Source organism: Vulpes vulpes, chromosome 8, assembly GCF_048418805.1.
Source record: "Vulpes vulpes isolate BD-2025 chromosome 8, VulVul3, whole genome shotgun sequence".
NCBI classification, from domain to species: domain Eukaryota; kingdom Metazoa; phylum Chordata; class Mammalia; order Carnivora; family Canidae; genus Vulpes; species Vulpes vulpes.
The window spans coordinates 21,941,822-21,961,284 of NC_132787.1; the positions used below are offsets into that span (position 1 = coordinate 21,941,822).

The following is a 19,463-nucleotide window of genomic DNA, read 5'->3' on the forward strand; positions in this document are numbered from 1 at the left end:
CCAAAATACCAAATTTCCCTTTGTCCTTATCTTTTGCTGAGTTTCAATCATCAACTACTTCTCATTTTTTTCCCCCTATTTACCACATAATTAAAACTAGTTTATCTTAGTGGTAGCATATTGTGGATTCCACTATAAATAACACACTTAGCAAACATGAATAAAACTTAATACATCTGGGTTGTGGCCTACTACCTTTTCTTTCTGCTGTTAATTTCCCCCAAATAGATTAATCTGGCCTCTTACCAGCACAGCAGCTAACTTCAGCTACCAGCAGGTACTGGTGTAAGACAAAATGTTCTCTAAAGCAATCCAGGGTATAATACTCTAGATTTTAAAAAAACAAGCCTCATTTAATTAGGATTAATTTCTCCCTCTCAGAGTTGATATGTGATTCTATTTTGGTAAAAAGCAAAATTTTAAGCTTACTTATTTCCAGACATGAAATGCAATTTCTAGTCTAGAGTCTATCTGGAATCTTCAGGTATCTGTTCCTCTGTCCATCTTTTTAGGTTGCTGCAGGAAGACCTAGAGATTTGCCATGCTGAGGTTTCTTCTGTGTACAGAGGAGAATGGGAAGTGCAAATAAGGGTGAGGGGAAAGTGAGGAGGGAGAGATCAAGAATCCTGATGGGTAGCTCTAGCAGGTGCAGAAGCCCCCCCCCCCCCCCCACACACACACACACACATACTGAGTTCAGGAGTCTGCACTTTGAGCTCAGGGGTTTCAAAGTGGAGGATGTGCCCTAGGATGTGCAACAGAGACCACTGGGGTGTCAGAAATTTTTGATTATATGTGTGTTTTCTTTAATAGGTAGGAAAAATTACTTGTATTGAACACACGTGGGTTGACATGGGCACCCTCTGCTCTGTGTATCAGATGATCATACTGTCATAAACTTTCCTTGGGGAGGGGGAGGGGGAGGGGGAGGGGAGCTTCGTGGCTCTAAGGGGCCACTTGTGCGGCCTTCTGCATTTGCCCCTTTCAGCAGGTTGTGATTGTGGCAATTTATGTGAGCTCGATTAAGGAGATTTACAGATTATGCCAGCCAGTGTTAATTGATAATCCTTTAAAAAGGGACAACTGGCCTTCAAAGACTTCTGCAAACCAAACAAACACAAATAAGAAATCAAAAGCATAAAATCAGAATAAAGAATATATTGGTAATATAAAAACAAGGATCTAACAAAAATAAGACAGCTGACTTTTTTACATGGTTCTCCATTATTCATGTTCCTAGATAAAAATGTTAATAATGGTTTAATCAGAGCTGACAGGCAATGGGCCACAAAATTTTGGTTATCATCAAGGAGACTGTTTAAAAGGGATTTATATCTACTGTCATTAATGATTACTTGGGTCTTGAGTATATTGGGCTTTTAGCCAAGGATGGTATAAGAAAACAACCATAATTTGGAAGATATCTTAAAATATTAATAATTCCGTGATTATGTCATCTTTTTTACTATTTGTGTGTGTGACTTATTACTTATTAGGTTATTTTCATAAATAACTAAACAAACATATTAGGCTTGTATGCTGCTTTGCTTAACATTGCTGTATAACCAACCAACTCAAAACTTTGTGGCTTAAAATAGCAATGTACTATTGTCTCTCATGGTCTGTAGGTTGTCGGGCTCAGCAGTATGAATTTTAACTTGGGGTTTCTTATGTGGTGTCAGTCAGTCTTCTGGAAGCTCTACAGGGTTGGATGTTCAAGATAGACACTCACATGGCTGGCAGTTGATGCTGGATGTTGGCTAGGAGCTCATCTGGGTCGTTGACTAGTGAGTGAGTCTGCACTATGGCCTCTCTATGGGGTTTGAGCTTTTTACATGGTGTCTGGGTTCCAAATGGGGGAGACCCAAATGCCTTCCAAGAGGAAAGAAGCAAAAGCTGCCAGGCTAAAGTATGCCCCTAAAAATGGAACAGCGTTACTTCTACATTTGTGCCATATTATATTGATCAAAATAGCCACAGGGCCCAGATTCAAAATGGTGGGGAAAATAAGCCACCTCATGATGGGGTTGGCAGAAGAGCATATATAATGGAAGATAATATTGTGGCCACCTTTGAAAAATACAGTCTGCCAGAAATGCTAAATTTTTTCCTTTTGGGATGTACAATCATAAAGTTTGGAGCTGTTGAAATAACTCAGAATTGTAGGTAGGGTCATATACCTTGTGGCCAAACTGACTTGACCTGGAGCTGTTTGATCTTGTGAAATTTAGCTGACCTCTCTGAAAATTGAGATAATAGAATCTATAGGGTGGAATGGGGATAGGGATGCTTTTAGTATTAGATAAGAAAATGTGTACCCAAAACTCCCAGAATACCATAATTGGCTGGATCAGTAGCAGATATTATTATGGTTTTGAGTTGGGGAGTGACTGGTTTAGAAAAAGGTTTTCAGAGCAAGCACTCTGATGACAGCATGGAGGATGTATCAGATAGAGGAGAAGGTGGAAGATCAAGAATGGGGCCAAGGGGATCACCAGGGAGATGATCATCACGTGACGACCATTAAGGAAGGAGAGAAACAGGTGGAGAAATGTGTAGGCAGAAGTCTCAGTGTGAATTGGTGACTTACTGAACGGGGTAAGAAAGGGAAGGGAAATATCTAGAGCTATGTTTTTATGCTTTTGTGATTGATCTTTTGTAGGCAGTAAATTTAAAAAAAAAATCTGGTCTCATAAAAATCATGGAGTCCTAGGAGCACTGTGTCAGAGTCACTTATTTATTTATTTATTTTTGTAAACCAATTCATTTTATTGGTAAAAAATTATTGTTCAAAGTAGAAAACATAACATTAAACATGTCATGATCATTAAATTTAAAATAAAGGTAGTTAACTGTTATGGGTTGACTTGAGTCCCCCAAAAAGATATGTTGAAATTGTAAACTCCAGTACCTGTGAATGTGATCTTATTTGAAAATAGGGTCTTTGCAGGTGTAATCAAGTTAGAATGAGGTGAAACTGCATGCATTGCGGGGGGTGGGGGTAGGGGCTTAATCCAGTATGACTTGTGTCCTTATGTGAAGAGGGAAATAGAGATAGACATACATACATACATTTATTTATTTATGAGAGAGAGAGAGAGAGGGAGAGGGGGGAGAGAAACATAAGCACACTCCATACTCTGTACAGAGCCTGATGCAGAGCTCGATCTCATGACCCTGAGATCACAACCTAAGCTAAAGCTAAGAGTCAGGTCAGTGCTCAACTGACTGAGCACTGAGCATCGAGACTGTCTTGGGGCTCGATCTCGCAGCCCATGAGATCATAACCTGAGCCGAAATCAGGAGTCTGGTGCTTAACGAGCCTAGCCACCCAGGCACCACGCTGCCTCCTTGGTATCTGTAGTTTTAAGCCAGCTGTTGTTATAGCAGTCCTAGAAAACAAATACTGTAACTATACATATACTACAATGAATTATTCATTTTACTTGGTTAAAGGGGCTTGGCATTAAAGTAAGCCCAACTAATTTTTTTTAAAGATTTTATCTATTCATGAGAGATGCAGAGAGAGAGAGAGAGAGAGAGAGGCAGAGTCACAGGCAGAGGGAGAAGCAGGCTCCACGCAGGGAGCCGACGTGGGACTCAATCCCAGGTCTCCAGGATCAGGCCCTGGGCTGAAGGCAGCACTAAACCGCTGAGCCACCCGGGCTGCCCACGCCCAACTAATTCTTTTGTCAAGATTTCTTTCTGGTTTACGTTTCCAGAGACATGAGATGGGGCTTTCTCAGGGCAGATAAAAGCTGTGCCTCATCTATGTGTGCCTTCCCAGTGGCAAGCAGAAACACGTAAATAATAGGTATGCAGTTTGATGAACCAAACTGAGCCTTTTAAAATTTTTCTATTAAAACAACAACAAAAACAAAACAAAACAACAACAACAACAACAACAACAAAAACCACTTGGGGCACCTGGGTGGCTCAGTCAGTTGAGCGCTGACCTGACTCTTGGCTTTAGCTTAGGTTGTGATCTTAGGGTCATGAGATTGAGCCCTGCATCAGGCTCTGTGTGAAGTGTGCTTGAATTTCTCTCTATACCGTGCCATGGTCACTGTCACTGTCACTCTCTCTCTCTCTCTCTCTCTCTCTCAAATAAATAAATAAATAAATAAATAATCTTCGGAAAAAAAAAAAAACTACTTGAAAGACTAGATATTTTTAAGATTTTCCTCCATATAATATTGTCCTGATGATTAATATACCTAATCTCAGGGCTACCTATAAGTGAAAAAAAATATTTTTTAAATTAAAAAATAGAAATATAACAATAGCTAATATTTATTGAGCAATGCCAAGATGCTAAGTACTGCTGAGACCTTTATACATATCTTCATGCTGAATCTCATCACTGCCTTATTACCTACTCTGATTTTAAATGTGAGACTCAAAACAGGATGGTAATTTGCCAAAGGTCATATAGCTGATAAGTGATAGAATCAGGGTAAAACCCTCCACTATGACCAAATAGATGACAATGCTCAAGTGTGCACTGAGACCAGAGCCACATGTGGTTATTAAAACATAAATGAAAATTAATTAAAGTTAAGCAAAATTAAAAATTCAGTTCCTTAGGCACACTAACCACGTTTTAATGCTCAGTAGCCACATGTGGCTTGGTGCAGGCAGAGAACATTTTTAATATTGCAGGAAATTTTATTAGAAAGCACTGCTCCAATCCCTTAACAGAATACATTGAAAGCCCATGTTATGGCCAGTTAAGGGGAAAAAAGGCATAGCAGAAGGAAGAGAACAGAGGGGAAAAAAAGGGAGATTTAGGGTGAGGCAGTGCCTTTAAGTGAAGAAGCCTATATCTAGGGGTAGAGTGGCCTCTGAGGACATTTTTAGTCTGCTGTATTGTAAATTTTGGCAGCGGAAATTCCAAAACATATTAAATACATGTATTTTAAAAATTAGGGAGCTACAATTTAACAGATAAATCTCAACTGTGTGCCTGGCATTGAGTGAGGGGGCTGTTGCTAGGTGGACATATAGGCATAACTTATAAAAATTAGGGCAACATTAATCAAATAATTAGAATAAAGTATGACAGGTATTTTGAAGTGGGAAAAAATTCTATGGAGAGAAATAGCAGAGGGGCCCATGGTAGCCTTGATAGGGTTCAAGGTGCCTCACTGAAGACAAAGTGCCACATAACCGAGAAAGGAAGGATAAGACAACCATCCAGCGGCATGGGGGTGTCTGAGCTGGTTGGCCAGCCTTGAGAAGGCCTGAAGCCAAGAAGAAGGACTGAACTAGTTAAATATGTGGCTGGAGAAAGGGAGAGTAGCAAAAGGTGAGCCAGGGAGTTGGGGCAGAAATCAGAATTTGGGATGAGCTTTCTAAAATATTTTGTCATAAGGGTGATGTAAAGCTTTGAGGATTTTCTAGCCAAGAAAGGGATATGTGCAGATTTGCATTTTGAGATGATTTCTCTGGTTGCCATGCTAAGGATGGTTCAAGGGGAAGTAAGGCTGAAGATGGAGAGGCTGCTTAGAAGCTGTCGGTACTAGGATGGCAGTAATATGTCTGGAGAAATGGCAACTGTCAGGATATTTGGAGCTAGAATGTACAGACATTGATCACTTAGTTGTCTCTGAAGGACAACCTTTAGGTTTCTGGTTAGGGCAACTGCATAGAGTAGAGGTCTGCAACCTGTAGCTGACCAGCCAAATCTGCTCTGTCCTGTTTTTGTAAATACAGAGTTGTTTTTTTTTTTTTTTTATAAAGATTTTATTTATTTATTTATGAGAGACATAGAGAGAAAGAAACATAGGCAGAGGGAGAAGCAGGCACCCTATGGGGAGCTTGATGTAGGACTCCACCCTAGGACCCTGGGATCATGACCTGAGCCACCTAGGTGCCCCTATGAATATAGTTTTATGGGATCCCAGTCATGCCCATTTTTTTATGTACTGTCCATGGCTGCTTTTGAAATACATTGATGGATCTGAGCAATTGCCTCAAAGACCACACCGCCTTCAAAGCCTAAAATATTTGCTATCTGGCCCTTCCAGAAAATGTTTGCCAACTGGGATAAATGATCATTACTTTTATTTATTGAAATATTAACACTTCCCAGGCAATGTTCTAAATAATTTACATATGGTACAATACTCCATCCCAATTGGCAAACATGAAGTGTTGCTATGGTCCCATTTTACAGAAGCACAGGATGTGACATTCACACTCATAGCTTTGGTTACCACCTCCATGCCAGGGACTCATCAAATGTTGACTTCTAAGCCAGACCTTCATTGGAGCTTCAGACAGGCATATCTCTAACATCTAGTCTGAGAGATGGCCCAAAATTCAATATTCCCCAAATCAGACTCCTGTGTGTGCCCTCAAACCGCATCATCTTTCAGTTTTCCATTTTTCTTAGCAAATTTCACCAACCAGAAGAGCAAGCCAGGATAGAAGGAGCCCTTGTTAGCACTTGTCTCTCCTTGTCCCTTGTCTTGTCCATTCTATCTAAAGATTGATGAAATCTCGCTGCTTCTCTTCATCTGGATCATCTACCACCTGCCAAGTCCATCTTATTAATAAGGTCATCATTTGTGTAGGTTCTGTAAAAGTTTTCTCATAAATCCATTTCTCTTCACCCAGGCCGTCCTGCAATTTTCAAACTGCAGCCAGAGTGCACTTTCAGTCCTATCAACCTCTACCCTCATTCCCCACCTAACCTACCCTTTCAAAGCCTTTTCTTGTTCTTAGGATTCTCATCAATTTTATCGTTTTTATGTTGTTTCATTGTTTTTGAATTATTCTGCAGAACTGATGGGAATGTATGATAATTCTTGTCAGTACACATGAAATAAATTCTGAAGGTCAAGGTTCAATTAATTTAGTTCCCCAGCTGTGGAAGAAGCCAGTTTTATGTCCATTGCAAATTCATGTCAGGGAAATTGTCCTTAACTCCCTTTATAAGGCACTAACTAGGTAGTTGGCTCTCTGCCAACCGTCCCAAGTCTCACCTGGACCACGCACCCTCTGCTTGTCTCCACTCCAGTCCTGCCTCTCTCCTGTCTCTGGGAAGCACCATGTTCCTTCCCTTCTCAGAGATGTCCTTCCCTGGAATTCATTTTCATCTCAGATGTTTTTCATCCCTTCTTGTAGTAAATATTTTTTAATCCTCCAGGTCTCTAGTTAAGGATCCCATGATGGAAAGCCTTTCCAGACCTTTCTGAGTGGGATACATTCCATTATTAGAGGCTAGTAAAACACAGGCAGCACTGATTACTTTCGCAATTTTACATTTCTAGGGTTAATTGATGCTTTTTAACACAAGTGACATTTTTCTATGTGGCTAAAGGCAATGCATGATAATGGGATGGAGGTATGCTCACACTGCATCCTCAGCACCTAGCCCAGTGCCTTCCCCAAAGTTACATACACAATAAATTTTTTAGACAGATTTTTGGCTATAAGTACTCACTGCTCAGGAGAGAGGTGGATTGAAAAAATATATATATTTGGGAGCCATCACCATATAGGTTCAGCCATGAGAATGCACAGGAAGCAAAATCATTGGGTTGAGCAAAATGAAGGCTATTAGCGACCTTGTTCAGGTGGAATAATTGGCCAGAAGTCAAATTGTAGCCACCTGAAGTGGGAAGAACTAGAAGCAGTTAATACAGATGGCACTTGCACAAAGTTTGGCTCTGAAGAGATGAAAGGTATGGGTGGCACTGTGGGAATTCTTTAATAACCTCATTCTTGTATTATATATACATTCTTGACTGAAAAGCGAGGATTTACAAGTGACGCTTAAAATAGCAATAAAATTTAGGGCACCTGGGTGGCTCGGTCAATTAAGGATCCAACTCCTGGTTTTGGCTCAGGTGGTGATCTGGGGGTTGTGAGATACAGCCCCACATCTGATGTTGTGCTCAGCGGGGAGTGTGCTTCTCTCTAAAATAAATAAAATCTTTAAAAATGGAACAGCAAGAAAGTTGGAGCTGTGTAATGTCTTCCTTTAAAACAATAACAGGCTTTTAATACATGTCTGGTGTAGTCAGTTAAAGCATTTGAGTGCAAATAAATTGTTAATAACTCAACTAAGGATTTCTTATTTTTAGGCCTGGGGACAAGATTGGAAAATGGCAGCTCTAGAGTTTACTTGGTCTGTTCTTTTTTTTTTTTTTTTTCTTTTTTAAATTTGATTTTAAATTTCTCCAAAGGGTCTCTGGTTTCTAGGTTTCCTGTGACCTGCCTGGGCCATATGGTCTTCAGAGCTTCCCACTCCACCCAAGCATAAGAGGCTTTGAAGGGAAGAGAGGAAAGGAGAAATGAATGTTGTTCTCTGAGTTGGTAAGATTAGAGCTATATTGTCTTTGAGGCTGCATGAAATCAATTCTAAAACCAGACCAGATTGAACCGCTCTTACCCAGAATAAACGGCTCTCCCCCTTTCCAAGAACAAATCAGCCCGTCACCACTTCCTATTAATTTAAAAGCCCAGAAGAGCTCATAACTTAGTCTGACGTTACCCTGGGAGAACACAGCAGAAGAGGCAGTAGCTTCGTTTTCCCTTTCAAAGGTCTTTTTATCAGCTCTCTGAATAATTGGTTTCATGGGCTTACATCAGAAAGCTAAGTTCGATTGGGAGCTCTTTATAGTCTATTTTGCCTGAAAACACTTAATGGGTGGGTTGAGTGTAAGTAGCATCGAGGTGTTTGGGCGGAAAGAAATCTTAAGAGATGTGAGCCTGGTAGCCCTGCAACACTGCCACAGCGGTTTGGCGCCTGCCTTTGGCCCAGGGTGTGATCCTGGAGACCCGGGATCGAATCCCACATCGGGCTCCCGGTGCATGGAGCCTGCTTCTCCCTCTGCCTGTGTCTCTCTATCATAAAAAAACAAAACCAACCAAACAAACAAAACACCACAACACTCTGCCACAAATACGGCTTGAGTAAGTAGCACAAAGAAACCTAAAACCCCGGGCAGCGGTTTAGCGCCGCCTTCAGCCCAGGGCCTGATCCTGGAGCCCCGGGATCGAGTCCCGCGTTGGGCTCCCTGCATGGAGCCTGCTTCTCCCTCTGCCTCTCTGTGTGTCTCTCATGAATAAATGAATAAAATCTTAAGTCTAAGACCCAGATTCACGTTCTTCCTCAGCAGTCTTCACGTTGGGGGGAGAGGGGGTGCGATGGGAGCCAGTGCACAGCTAACCATCCTGGGCTGCAAACGCGGTTTTGTCCAAAGGCAGCTCTGCCCTAGCGTAAATCCATTTCCCCAAGATTGCCTTCGCCTCGGCCCAGCCCAGTGGCGTTTCCAGCGGTTGTTTGGCATAAAGGATGCTCCCGAGGTGCCTGCATCTGGAAGGGCGCTCGCGTGGGGCGCGCGCTCTCGTGCCCCAGCCCGGGACCGGGTGGCAGGGACGAGGGCTTGGGTTCCCGCCACTCTCGAGCCAGAAGGACCCGGCGCTGCGAGGCTCCTCCTCCAGGAATGCTGGAGGGGCTGAGCGGCTCCCTGCGCTCGGCCCTGGCGCGGGGCCCCCGGCGGTGGCAGTGCGCACCGAGCAGCGCGCGCGCCGGGGCCTGGCCGCGCCACCTGCCCTCGCCGCCGCCCGCAGCCCCGCGCTCCCGGACCCTGCCCATGGCCCGCCCGACGCGCGCCGCCGCGGCCCTCGCTCGCCAGGTACCCGGCCCCGGGCGCTCGCGGAAGGGGGTGGCGGGTTGCACCTGGGGCCTCCCGAAGCCCGCCGCCTCCTGCACCGCCTCCGCCCAGGCGTCTCCTTTCTCCCCAGCCCTGACCCACATCTGCGCCTCCAGCCCGCGAACTCCGCTTCGGGGAGGCCCTTGCCGGGCAGGCCGCCGGCGGGAGCGCGAGGGTCGCCATGGAAGCCGCTTTGGGGGAGGAGGGGGACGCGGAGTTTCTGGGCTGCGAGACCTGACAGCCGCATCCTGGGGGCCTTCGCCATCCCCGGATATTTTGACCGCAACCTTGTGCCTCCTTGGATTCCGCGCCCCCCCCCCCCCCGCACCTCCTTTTTCCCTCCCACACGTAGCTATTTAGCAGATTAGGTTTCTTTCTTTCTTTATTTTTTTTAGGTCTGCAGCTTTTTCCAATTCGCCCCACTTCCATTGTGTCCTTAAGTATCTTGTAAATTACTCCCCAGTTCCCTGAGGTTTGGTCCTTAACCTGCGAGGTTTGGTGTGGGTGCGCCTGCATTGCAGGACCCTGCCCTTGGGGGAAAAAAATGGTTCATTCTCGTCCCCATCCCTTCTCCAGTCTTCCTATTGTGCGCCGCTGATTGACAAGACCACGAGGCTGAGCGCGCCCAGGAGATTTTTCTATAAATGACTTAAAACCCCCAGTCTAGACTATTTGCTCGGATGGAAGGGGGACAATCACCGTCTTGTTCCTTGCTGGTGAGCCCTGGCTCTGTAGGGCGACCCTGGAATTTAACCAGGCTGCCCTAAGCCAGCGGTGGAGGATGAAAACAGCTGCGTCCTCCGGAAGGGTGGAAAGTGAAGGACAGCGCTCCCCGGGCGCCCTCCTTTGGGGCCGGTGCTTGGTGGGTTGATCCTCCTTTTCCTGTTTGCTTGGGTACCTGAGCGGAGGACGCAGTGTGATGGTGAGTGATGACTGATTACCCCAGGCCTCAGTTCCCCACCTGGTTTTACTCAATGAGCTTAATTCTTTTTAAGGACTGCAATAACGGATGCTCCCCAGAATGTACTGGAGAAGCCGGATCCAAAGAGATGGTGGGGACTTTCAAGGTAGGTGATTTGCCAGAGGTTAAGTGAAGCAACAGTCAGCTGGGTGAATCTGTTTCTTGTTGGCATTTGGGCAATTTTCACTGCATTGGTTATACAGTAATTTAGATATGCTGACATGCATTTTTTTTTCTGACATGCATTTTTAAATTCCACTCTTGTGGGGGTCGTTTGGGGAGCAGTAATATCTTCATATCTAAAATTACCTGGCAGTTAGTTGCTTATTTCATGAATTATAACTTTTTCTTGGAAAACAATTAATTTGTAAATATTCACTTGGAGGTTTATCTGATTGTATAAATAAGTATAACCATTCACTAGTGGAAAAAGTTATGCTTGTAATGTTTCTCCTTAAAGCAACACCTAACATTTTACAGTAGTGTTGTGTTTCCTTATTTTCTCTCTGAATAATGTTAGATAATCTCATATGTTTGTATGTTACATAATCTCATAACTTCCCAGGCTACTAATGAAGAGCAAATGAGAATCTTGTAAAAAGCACTTTGAAAATCATACAAGTACAAATATAAGGTGTATTATTTTCTCTATGAAGCATCATCTCCACCCCATGGTACCCCCCCCCCCCCCACAACCGTGCAGGGTTTTGCTTCTCTTTATGTCCCCCTCTCCTCTCCTGCCTATTTCAGTCACTGTCAATTGTCATCCATAGCACAGAGTGTCCTAATGATCTCACATCCTGGCAGGGTTCAGAGAGGGAGTGCAAACTTGACTCATCAATTTCCCACACTCCTACTGTGCTAGGCATTGGAAATCTGAGGATAAATTCAAGATACAGTCTCCCATCTCAGGTTAAAATAAAATAAAAAAAAAGAAATAGATTAGAATATAGTAATTTCCTTCCTAGAATAAGTTTGTGAGTTTTATTTGTCCATAATATTCCTGGTCCTTTAAAGATAATATCCCCTATAGCCTTATAGCTGATCTAATCTACTCTGCTAGCCTGTGAAGACTAAGTTCTAATACATTCTGTGGACTTAGATATTGAGAGATAGATTCTAGAAAGAATGAGATACAATGGACTATTTGATAATCTCTCAGGGTTATTTTATATAGTAGGTATATTCCTCAAAGGGTATATAGACAAATCCAATTTTTTCCCAAAAGGTCTTTATATTTTTATACATAGAAAATTTATAAAGTTAAAATTAATTTATAATGTAGAGTTGCCTGGGCATCTCGGTTGGTTGAGTGGCTGATGACTCTTGGTTTTAGCTCAGGTCATGATCTCAGGATCATGGGATCGAGCCTTGTGTTGGGCTAGAGCTCAGCGAGGAGTCTGCTGGAGTTTCTCCTTCTGCCCCTTGTGTGCTCTCTCCCCTCTCTCAAATAAATAAATCTTTATTTATATCATGAATTAATTATTTTAATCTGTTGAATTTAGATTCCTGTGTATTAGATTTTAGTTAAAGGGGAAGTGTACTGACATTGTATGCTTATATTTACATATTGAAACATGAGTTGTCATGGTGGTTGCATTTACCGTGCATATGTAATGAGGCAAATGAAAAATGAAATTGATATGGGGGGGGGAAATGATGGATTTTATGGGACTATATTTGCTTTTGACAAAGTTATTTTTTTAATTTACTCCTTTTGTATTTTTAAGCTGCTTTTTGGGTTTCTCATGGGTATTTTTCATATTGCATCCCCTCCATTTTAATGCAGTTATCTTAAATGAGGATGCAGTTTCCCCACAAAACCCAGAAATGAGATGACTTACTACTTGGGAATCCTACAGAATCTTTCTGTGGACTCCAGAGCTGCCTTTGTTTCAAAGAGATCAGTTGTCTGTTTCTTCCACTTTCTCCTGCTTTATAGATCTCGACAGAATGTGACACTCCAAATCTCTAATTCTCCTCTTCCTACTTTTCTATTTTATTTAAGATAGATTGATTTATTTGAGAGACAAGCTAGGCAAAGGGCAGAGGGAAAGAATCCACAAATAGGTGTCTTTCCCCCCCCAATCCCCCCATTGAACAGAGTCCCTCACAGCGCTCTATCCCAGGACCTTGAGATCACAACCTGAGCTGAAACCAAGAATCCTCAGTTGCTCAACTGAGCCACCCAGGCACCTCTCTATTAAGATTCTAAATGAGTGTCTCTAAAAGATAATGAGCTTAGAACCTAACTTTCCAAATAGAATAAGAAAAATACTTATTATAGAACAAAGTCATGTGTTTTCTGATAGCCTTGTAATGCAGAGATAGCTTTTAAATGTTTAAGTGTTGTGTCCAATGCAGAGAAGTACAGATACTATATTGAAGGGTGAGCAAGAGACAGGGCCTGAATGCTGGCTAATAGGGCCCTCAGGTGCAGCCAGGTTGCATTAGCGGGCTCTGGGCTTCCCCATTTCAGAGCAGATGGTTACCCAAGCATGGATTTTGAGTTAGGAAGTTGTTTTTTAAAGATTTTATTTATTTATTCATGAGAGACACAGAGAGAGAGAGAGAGGCAGAGACACAGGCAGAGGGAGAAAGAGGCTCCATGCAGGGAGCCTGATGTGGGGCTCGATCCCGGGTCTCCAGGATCACACCATGGGCTGAAGGTAGCGCTAAACCGCAGAGCCACTCCGGCAGCCCGAAGTTCTTGTTTTTAATATGCATTGTTTTTGTCAATGTTTCTTGTCATTTCACAATCCAGTCATATGGCCTTCCAAATTCTTCCATGAACATATGGCCTGAAACATCCTGACTTTGAAGTCATCAGAGAACATGAAGTATCGGAAAGAGACAGATTAATTATGCAGGAGAAAGTATCATTTTACAAATATTGTTATTTTTATCCATCTTTGGAAAGGAAATGTGGAAAAAGGTTTCTAAACACTGATAAAAATTGTTTGCAAAATTTCTTTTATGCCAAAGATTTTTTTTTCCCCTTAGAACTAGATTTCACATCTACTTAAAGTCAGTCACAAACCTGTAGCTAATATTGCTTTTAAAGAATTTTTATTCAGTGTCCTAATTGTTTTAATATTCTTTGTTTCTCTTGGAGCTCAGGTCAAAGCTGTTTTAGTTTCTAGAATTACAGCATTTTTTTTTTTTTTTTTTGAGAGAGGAAATTAGACTTCTTGATGAAATTCTGAAGGCACTCAGTTGTGTATTACTTTGAAAATCTGCATGTAAGGCAGTCCTTAATTACAAATTAAAAAGAGGGTTGCTATTCATATCATTAATAAATCACATCTTACAAAGGGATGTAGTAGCTTACTAAAATAGAACTAATACCTGGTAATTTAATCATTTGTATTCAATTTCTAGAAACTTAACTAGTAGTACCAAGTTATAATTACAAGAGCACCAAGTCCAGCATAAAAACACCATATTCTGTGTCTTTGCCATTAACTAACTTGATTTCATTGGGTCAGTGGATCACTGTGGGTGGTCCTAGAGCTATTTTAAGGAGAAAGTTTAGAAAAGTAAAAATTACATACTGGTCCATTATCATTCTTAAAGTTGGTTCTTTAAAGATTTGTAATAACAAAAGGGTCTTTTATGAAACACAGCAAGTACAAATGATTTTTATAAGAAGTATATAGCAGTCTCTTATTTTGACATATCCAAACCCATGAGGTCAATCCATGTTTAACGAAATTTAGAAAAGAATTACTAGCACATACTTGATGTGTATAATAGTTACTGTGCTAAGTGGGAGTCCAACATAACCCAAAGAAATGACTCATTTTTCCAACCGTTCAAATTCATTATAAGATTTTCTAGAGCCAAACCAAACACTTCGGTGGTTAGGATGTCTATATAGAAGGGTTGTATGAGCAACTGCTAGGCCTTTTGAAAAGCTGAGGATACCGCCAGACTGCTGGGCCAGATGGGGTGCTACAGTTTCTACACTTCCTGCTGGAGGAAGAAAGGAAGTTTGGATAAACTGGTTGCACCACATGTCCAGTGTTATAGGTGGAGGAAATGATGGGGGGAAAAAGAGGTGAGGATGGGTAGGCATCTGTGGCCAAGTTTTAGTCCTTCCTTGTTAAACAGAGGCATGTAGACAAGAATGCTTAAAGGCTGGTCAGTGTTTAGGTACCAGGTCAGCGTGGACCCCAAATACAGCCCCACCCATGTTCCTTGTTATCAGGTTCTGTCCTGCCAGCCTCCCTTGCAGCTGGACAGATCACTGTGACACATTTCTGACCCAATAAGGCATACAGAAATTCCTGGGAAAATTTTGCCTTTCTGATTAGACTGAATAGATTTGTCTGCTGTTATCCTTTTCCTCCCGTATCTTTGGACCTTGATGAAATCATTAAAGCCAAAAGCTATAGCTATAATGAGCCTTCTTTTGACCCTAAGGAGAAGGCTGAGAAAAATCACAGGGCTTTGAGATTGTAGGGGTATGGCCAGGCCTGGCTCCTCCAGATGTATGTGAGAAAGTCAACTCCTATTTGAGTTTGACTTACTTGCAGCTGAGTACATTAAGTGATAAAAGGCTAATGCAGCTCATTAGTGAGAGAAAGACTTGAAAAGACAAGTTAGTGCCATACTTGGGATACTTGATTTTGCATCTGAAGTATTTGGACTTATGTATAGCCATTTAGCTTCTCATGGACTTTGAAGATCCAGGAGGGACGCCTGGGCGGCTCAGCTTTAGCACCGCCTGCAGCCCTGGACGTGATCCGGGGTCCCAGGATCAACTACCACATCAGGCTCCCTGTATGGAGCCTGCTTCTCCCTCTGCCTGTGTCTCTGCTTCTCTGTCTGTGTCTCTCATGAATAAATAAATAAAATCTTTAAAAAAAAAATCCAGGAGCATGTGATTATGTTCAGAGAGTATAAGTAACAGATATAGGATATTTGCTATTGAATGGGTAGTAGAAATTGAGAAATCAGAATTCTTAAAAGAGATTATTGAAAGTACGCATGTCTTGATTTGATAGGGAAGCAGGGCTTGGAGAATGCTGTTGAGAATGATAAATTATCTTTTTTTAGAAAATATTTCTTTGAGAGAAAAATACAGCAGGAGAAAGCACGAGCCAGTGGGGGAAGGGAGGTATGCAGGGGAGAGGGAGAAGCAGTTTCCCCACAGGACTTGATCCCAGGACCCTGGGATAACAACCTGAGCTGAATTAACCCACTGAGCCACCCAGGCACCCCAAGAATGATAAATTATCTTGAAAGTAATGAAGATGTAAAGAAAATATAGGAAAAAACACAATGAGTTTGTTAACGGAGGTCATGTCTGGGAAGTGGGTGGCCAGGATGCTAGTTAGGAATGTTATTTATTTACTTATTTTTTGAAAGTTGGGAATTTTCTACTTTTCGTTTTTCTTCCCTTTACAGTAGAATTTTAAGATAATAAACACACATTCCTCTTATTAGATGAGTTAAGGATTAAATAGAGAAGTAGAACATAATATATCAGAAATAGGGACCTGGCAGCCTGGGTGGCTCAACGGTTTAGCACCGCCTTCAGCCCAGGGCCTGATCCTGGAGACCCGGGATCGAGTCCCACATTGGGCTCCCTGCATGGAGCCTGCTTCTCCCTCTGCCTGTGTATCTGTCTCAGTCTCTCTGTCTCTCTTTATTTATTTATGAATAAATAAATCTTAAAAAAAGGGACCAAGTTTCGAAGGAAATATATGCTCCATTTTAGATACATGAAGTTTGCAGTAACCAAGGTCTTGTGAGTATGAAAAATTGTATGGCTTTTTAGAGAATTCACAAATGAGACTTGAATTTCTTAAGTGGTTCTCAGCCCTTCCAGTACTTTGGCGTCTCCTGGAGAGCCTTCTCTGAAAATTGATGTGAAGTCCCACTCCTGAATTTCTTTCTTTTTTTCCTGAGTTTTTGTGCATTGTGGTTATGGCTTGGGAAGTGGTTATTTCCTAAAAAACCCCAATCTAACAACAAAAGAAACCACCAAAACTTCCCAGGTGAACCAATTCAGCAGCCAATGTTAAGAACCATTGCTCTTCAGGTTGCTGAGATCTTTAAGGGAGATAGCATGGTATGGTTCCGAGCCTGAGTGCATGGTTAGAATCACTTGGGTATGTTTGAACAACCAACCAACCTCTCCCCTGCCCTATCCTTCTAAGATTCTGGTTCAGTTCTGGAATGGAATGTGATTTAGTGTTTTTAAAAAGCCTTACAGTTGAATCCAATGCATAGCCAGGTCTGAAGACCCCTGATGAGAGGAGGAAATGTAAAGGTTCAAGGAAAAAGCTCGGTGTTACCCAGGTTCTTATATTTTACCACCATCAAACTATCATTTTCTCCCTTTCTGCTTTGCTCCTTAATACTTCTTAGAAATTAGGAAATTACAGCATGGTAGCCATGTATCTAGTATTATCCCAGATGGCTACTTCTAATTGCCCAGAGTAAAGAGGTCAACTGAGTTATTTTAATTGCTAAGAACGTCCATGGTAAGGATTCCTGGAGAAATAAGGAAGATGAGGGATAGTCTTTTTTTTCTTCAAAGATTCACTTATTTATGAAACAGAGTGGGTCCAAGAGTGGGGAGAAGCAGAGGGAGAGGGAGAGAGAGCATCCTCAAGCAAGACTCCCCTTGGAACCCAATGTGGGGCTTGATCCCAGGACCCTGAGATCAGGACCTGAGCCAAAATCCAGAGTCAGACATTCAACCGACTGAATCACCCAGGTGCAGATGGTAAACTCTTAATTGCACTGAGCCAGAACCCCTGGAGAATTAGAATGTTGATATACATTGGAATGTATACCATGAAGTACCTAGTTCTCCTGGCCCATCCCTTTCCCCTATTCCAGCAGCCACAGTGCCTCTGTGACCTTTTTTGTCACTCCATTTCCCCCACATTTCCTGAATTCCTGCCACACTGAACCTTTCCTATTCCTTGAACATGCCAAGTCTCTTCTCTTCACAGGACCTGTGCTCTTGCTTCTTCTGCTTCAAATACTTTGCCTCTAGATAGCTCCATGGCCTACCTTCTTTCTTCATTCAAGTCTTGGCTCAAAGGACACCTCATCAGGAAGGTCATTCCCAACCCTTCCACTAAAAATAAGCTTTTTCCCCTCACTCCATCCTTTTAAGCAGCTTATATTTTCTTCATAGCACTAAGCATTTCCTGACCTCTATTTATCGACTTATTTCTTTATATTGTTTTCCCTGTCCTGAGAGAACAAGACTTTACTTGTTTTATTCCCTGAGAGTCCTTTGGGCCTATAGCAGTAAGGACATAGTAGCTCAACAGGTATGAGGTTGAATGATAATACTTGCTCACAGTGGCTACTGCCTGTCCATGGCTGACGGTGAGCTTGCCTGAGAAGGATGGGGGCTGAGCCATAGGCATCTTGGTGTCTTTTGTGCTCGCTAAGTGCAGTGCCTGAGCCATTGTGCTGGTGCGATTAGTGTTTATTCAGTGAACAAAAGGGCAAAATACTGAGAATAATAAAGCAGATGAGGGAGAAAGAGGAGCAGGGAAAGGAAAAATAAAGAATCACCCTACAGTAATTTAATATGAGGCCATAGTCTCGTTTTTTGTTGTTAGTTTTTAAAGATTTTATGTATTTTGAGACAGAACATGCACGCCAGCAGGGGCAGAGGTGGAGGGAGAAGCAGACTCTCTACCGAGCGGGGAGCCTGATGCAGGAGTACATCCCAGGACCCTGAGATCATGACCTGAGACAAAGGCAGACGCTTAACCAATTGAGCCACCCAGGCACCCCCATAATCTCGTTTTAAAATATTATGTAGATTGTTACTGATATAAAGTATATATTCCATTGCCTATTTGTTTCATGGCAGGTGCAGTTATTGATTGGAGAGTTTCGAATTCCTGAATGGTATAAGGATCACGTGTAGTTGATTTCTTGTTGATTAGCTCATAGGAGAATTGGTTAGCTACTGAGAGAAATACCTGGGAAGGTGATCTTTATTTTACTTTTGAAGAACCAAGTATTGGTTCTGTCACTGGGGGGGAAAGGCTAAGGTCTGTTGCCCTTGCAGTATTGAAGATGTACCCTGAATTCAGGTAGAGAAAAACATCTGCTCACGCTCTCACTTCTCCATTTTTACGTACTTTTTTTTTTTTTTTTTTTTTTTTTTTTTTACGTACTCTTATCTTCGTTTTGGGTCTTACTGTCCTTCCCTGTTATTGAGAAACTTTTATTAGTAGTCTTAATAGGTGAAGATTTGCATTATTTGTGTTACAGGTTTTTTTGTTTTAGCCCAGGACTAAGAAAAGCTGCTAAAAAAAGACTTAAAGCAAAATCACAAGTGCTTTATTGTGCACCAACACTGTGAAACCATGTAATGAAAAATTTATGTTGCAATTTTACTCACTTTAAATTCGGGCCGTCTTCTGTGGATGAATCTGACAGGGATGGGGACGTACATCTGAGATCAGCAAAATATTTTTGATATTTTAGATAACTTGTATTGCATGTGTGAGGCACTGTGCTAGGGTCAGAGACTTAACTGGAATATCTACTCAGAGTTCTTGTCTAAATAGTCTAGAGGGACTGGCAAACTTTTTAATGGGTCAGATAATAGTTTAGGCGTGAGGGCCGTAAGGTTTCTGTTGTTATTGGTGGACTATGCCGTCATTAATGGAAAAAGAACAGTGTGACTGTGTTCCAATTAAACTTTTATTTTGTAAAAACACGCCAGAAGCCTGCAGGTGAAATTTGCCCAACATCGTATCCTCTAACCTGGTCTAGAGGATAAAGGGAGAGAAATGGATTCAAGGAACAAAGTAACTGAGCTGGAGCGTATCCCTTTAAATTCA

The 19,463-nt window shown here is 42.1% G+C and overlaps 1 protein-coding gene across 4 annotated transcripts in view; it reads left to right on the forward strand.

Moving 5' to 3' along the window:
* Positions 1–19,463, forward strand: part of BCAT1 (branched chain amino acid transaminase 1) — a 107,330-nt gene that overhangs the window by 24,528 nt on the left and 63,339 nt on the right. The window contains exons 1-2 of one of the 4 annotated variants that reach the window (XM_072765725.1): positions 9,428–9,650; positions 10,664–10,735. In XM_072765725.1, the coding sequence (XP_072621826.1) occupies positions 9,459–9,650; positions 10,664–10,735 (264 nt within the window). In that variant the 5' untranslated portion in view covers positions 9,428–9,458. The other 3 variants (XM_072765729.1, XM_072765728.1, XM_072765727.1) reach the window with 3 other exon arrangements.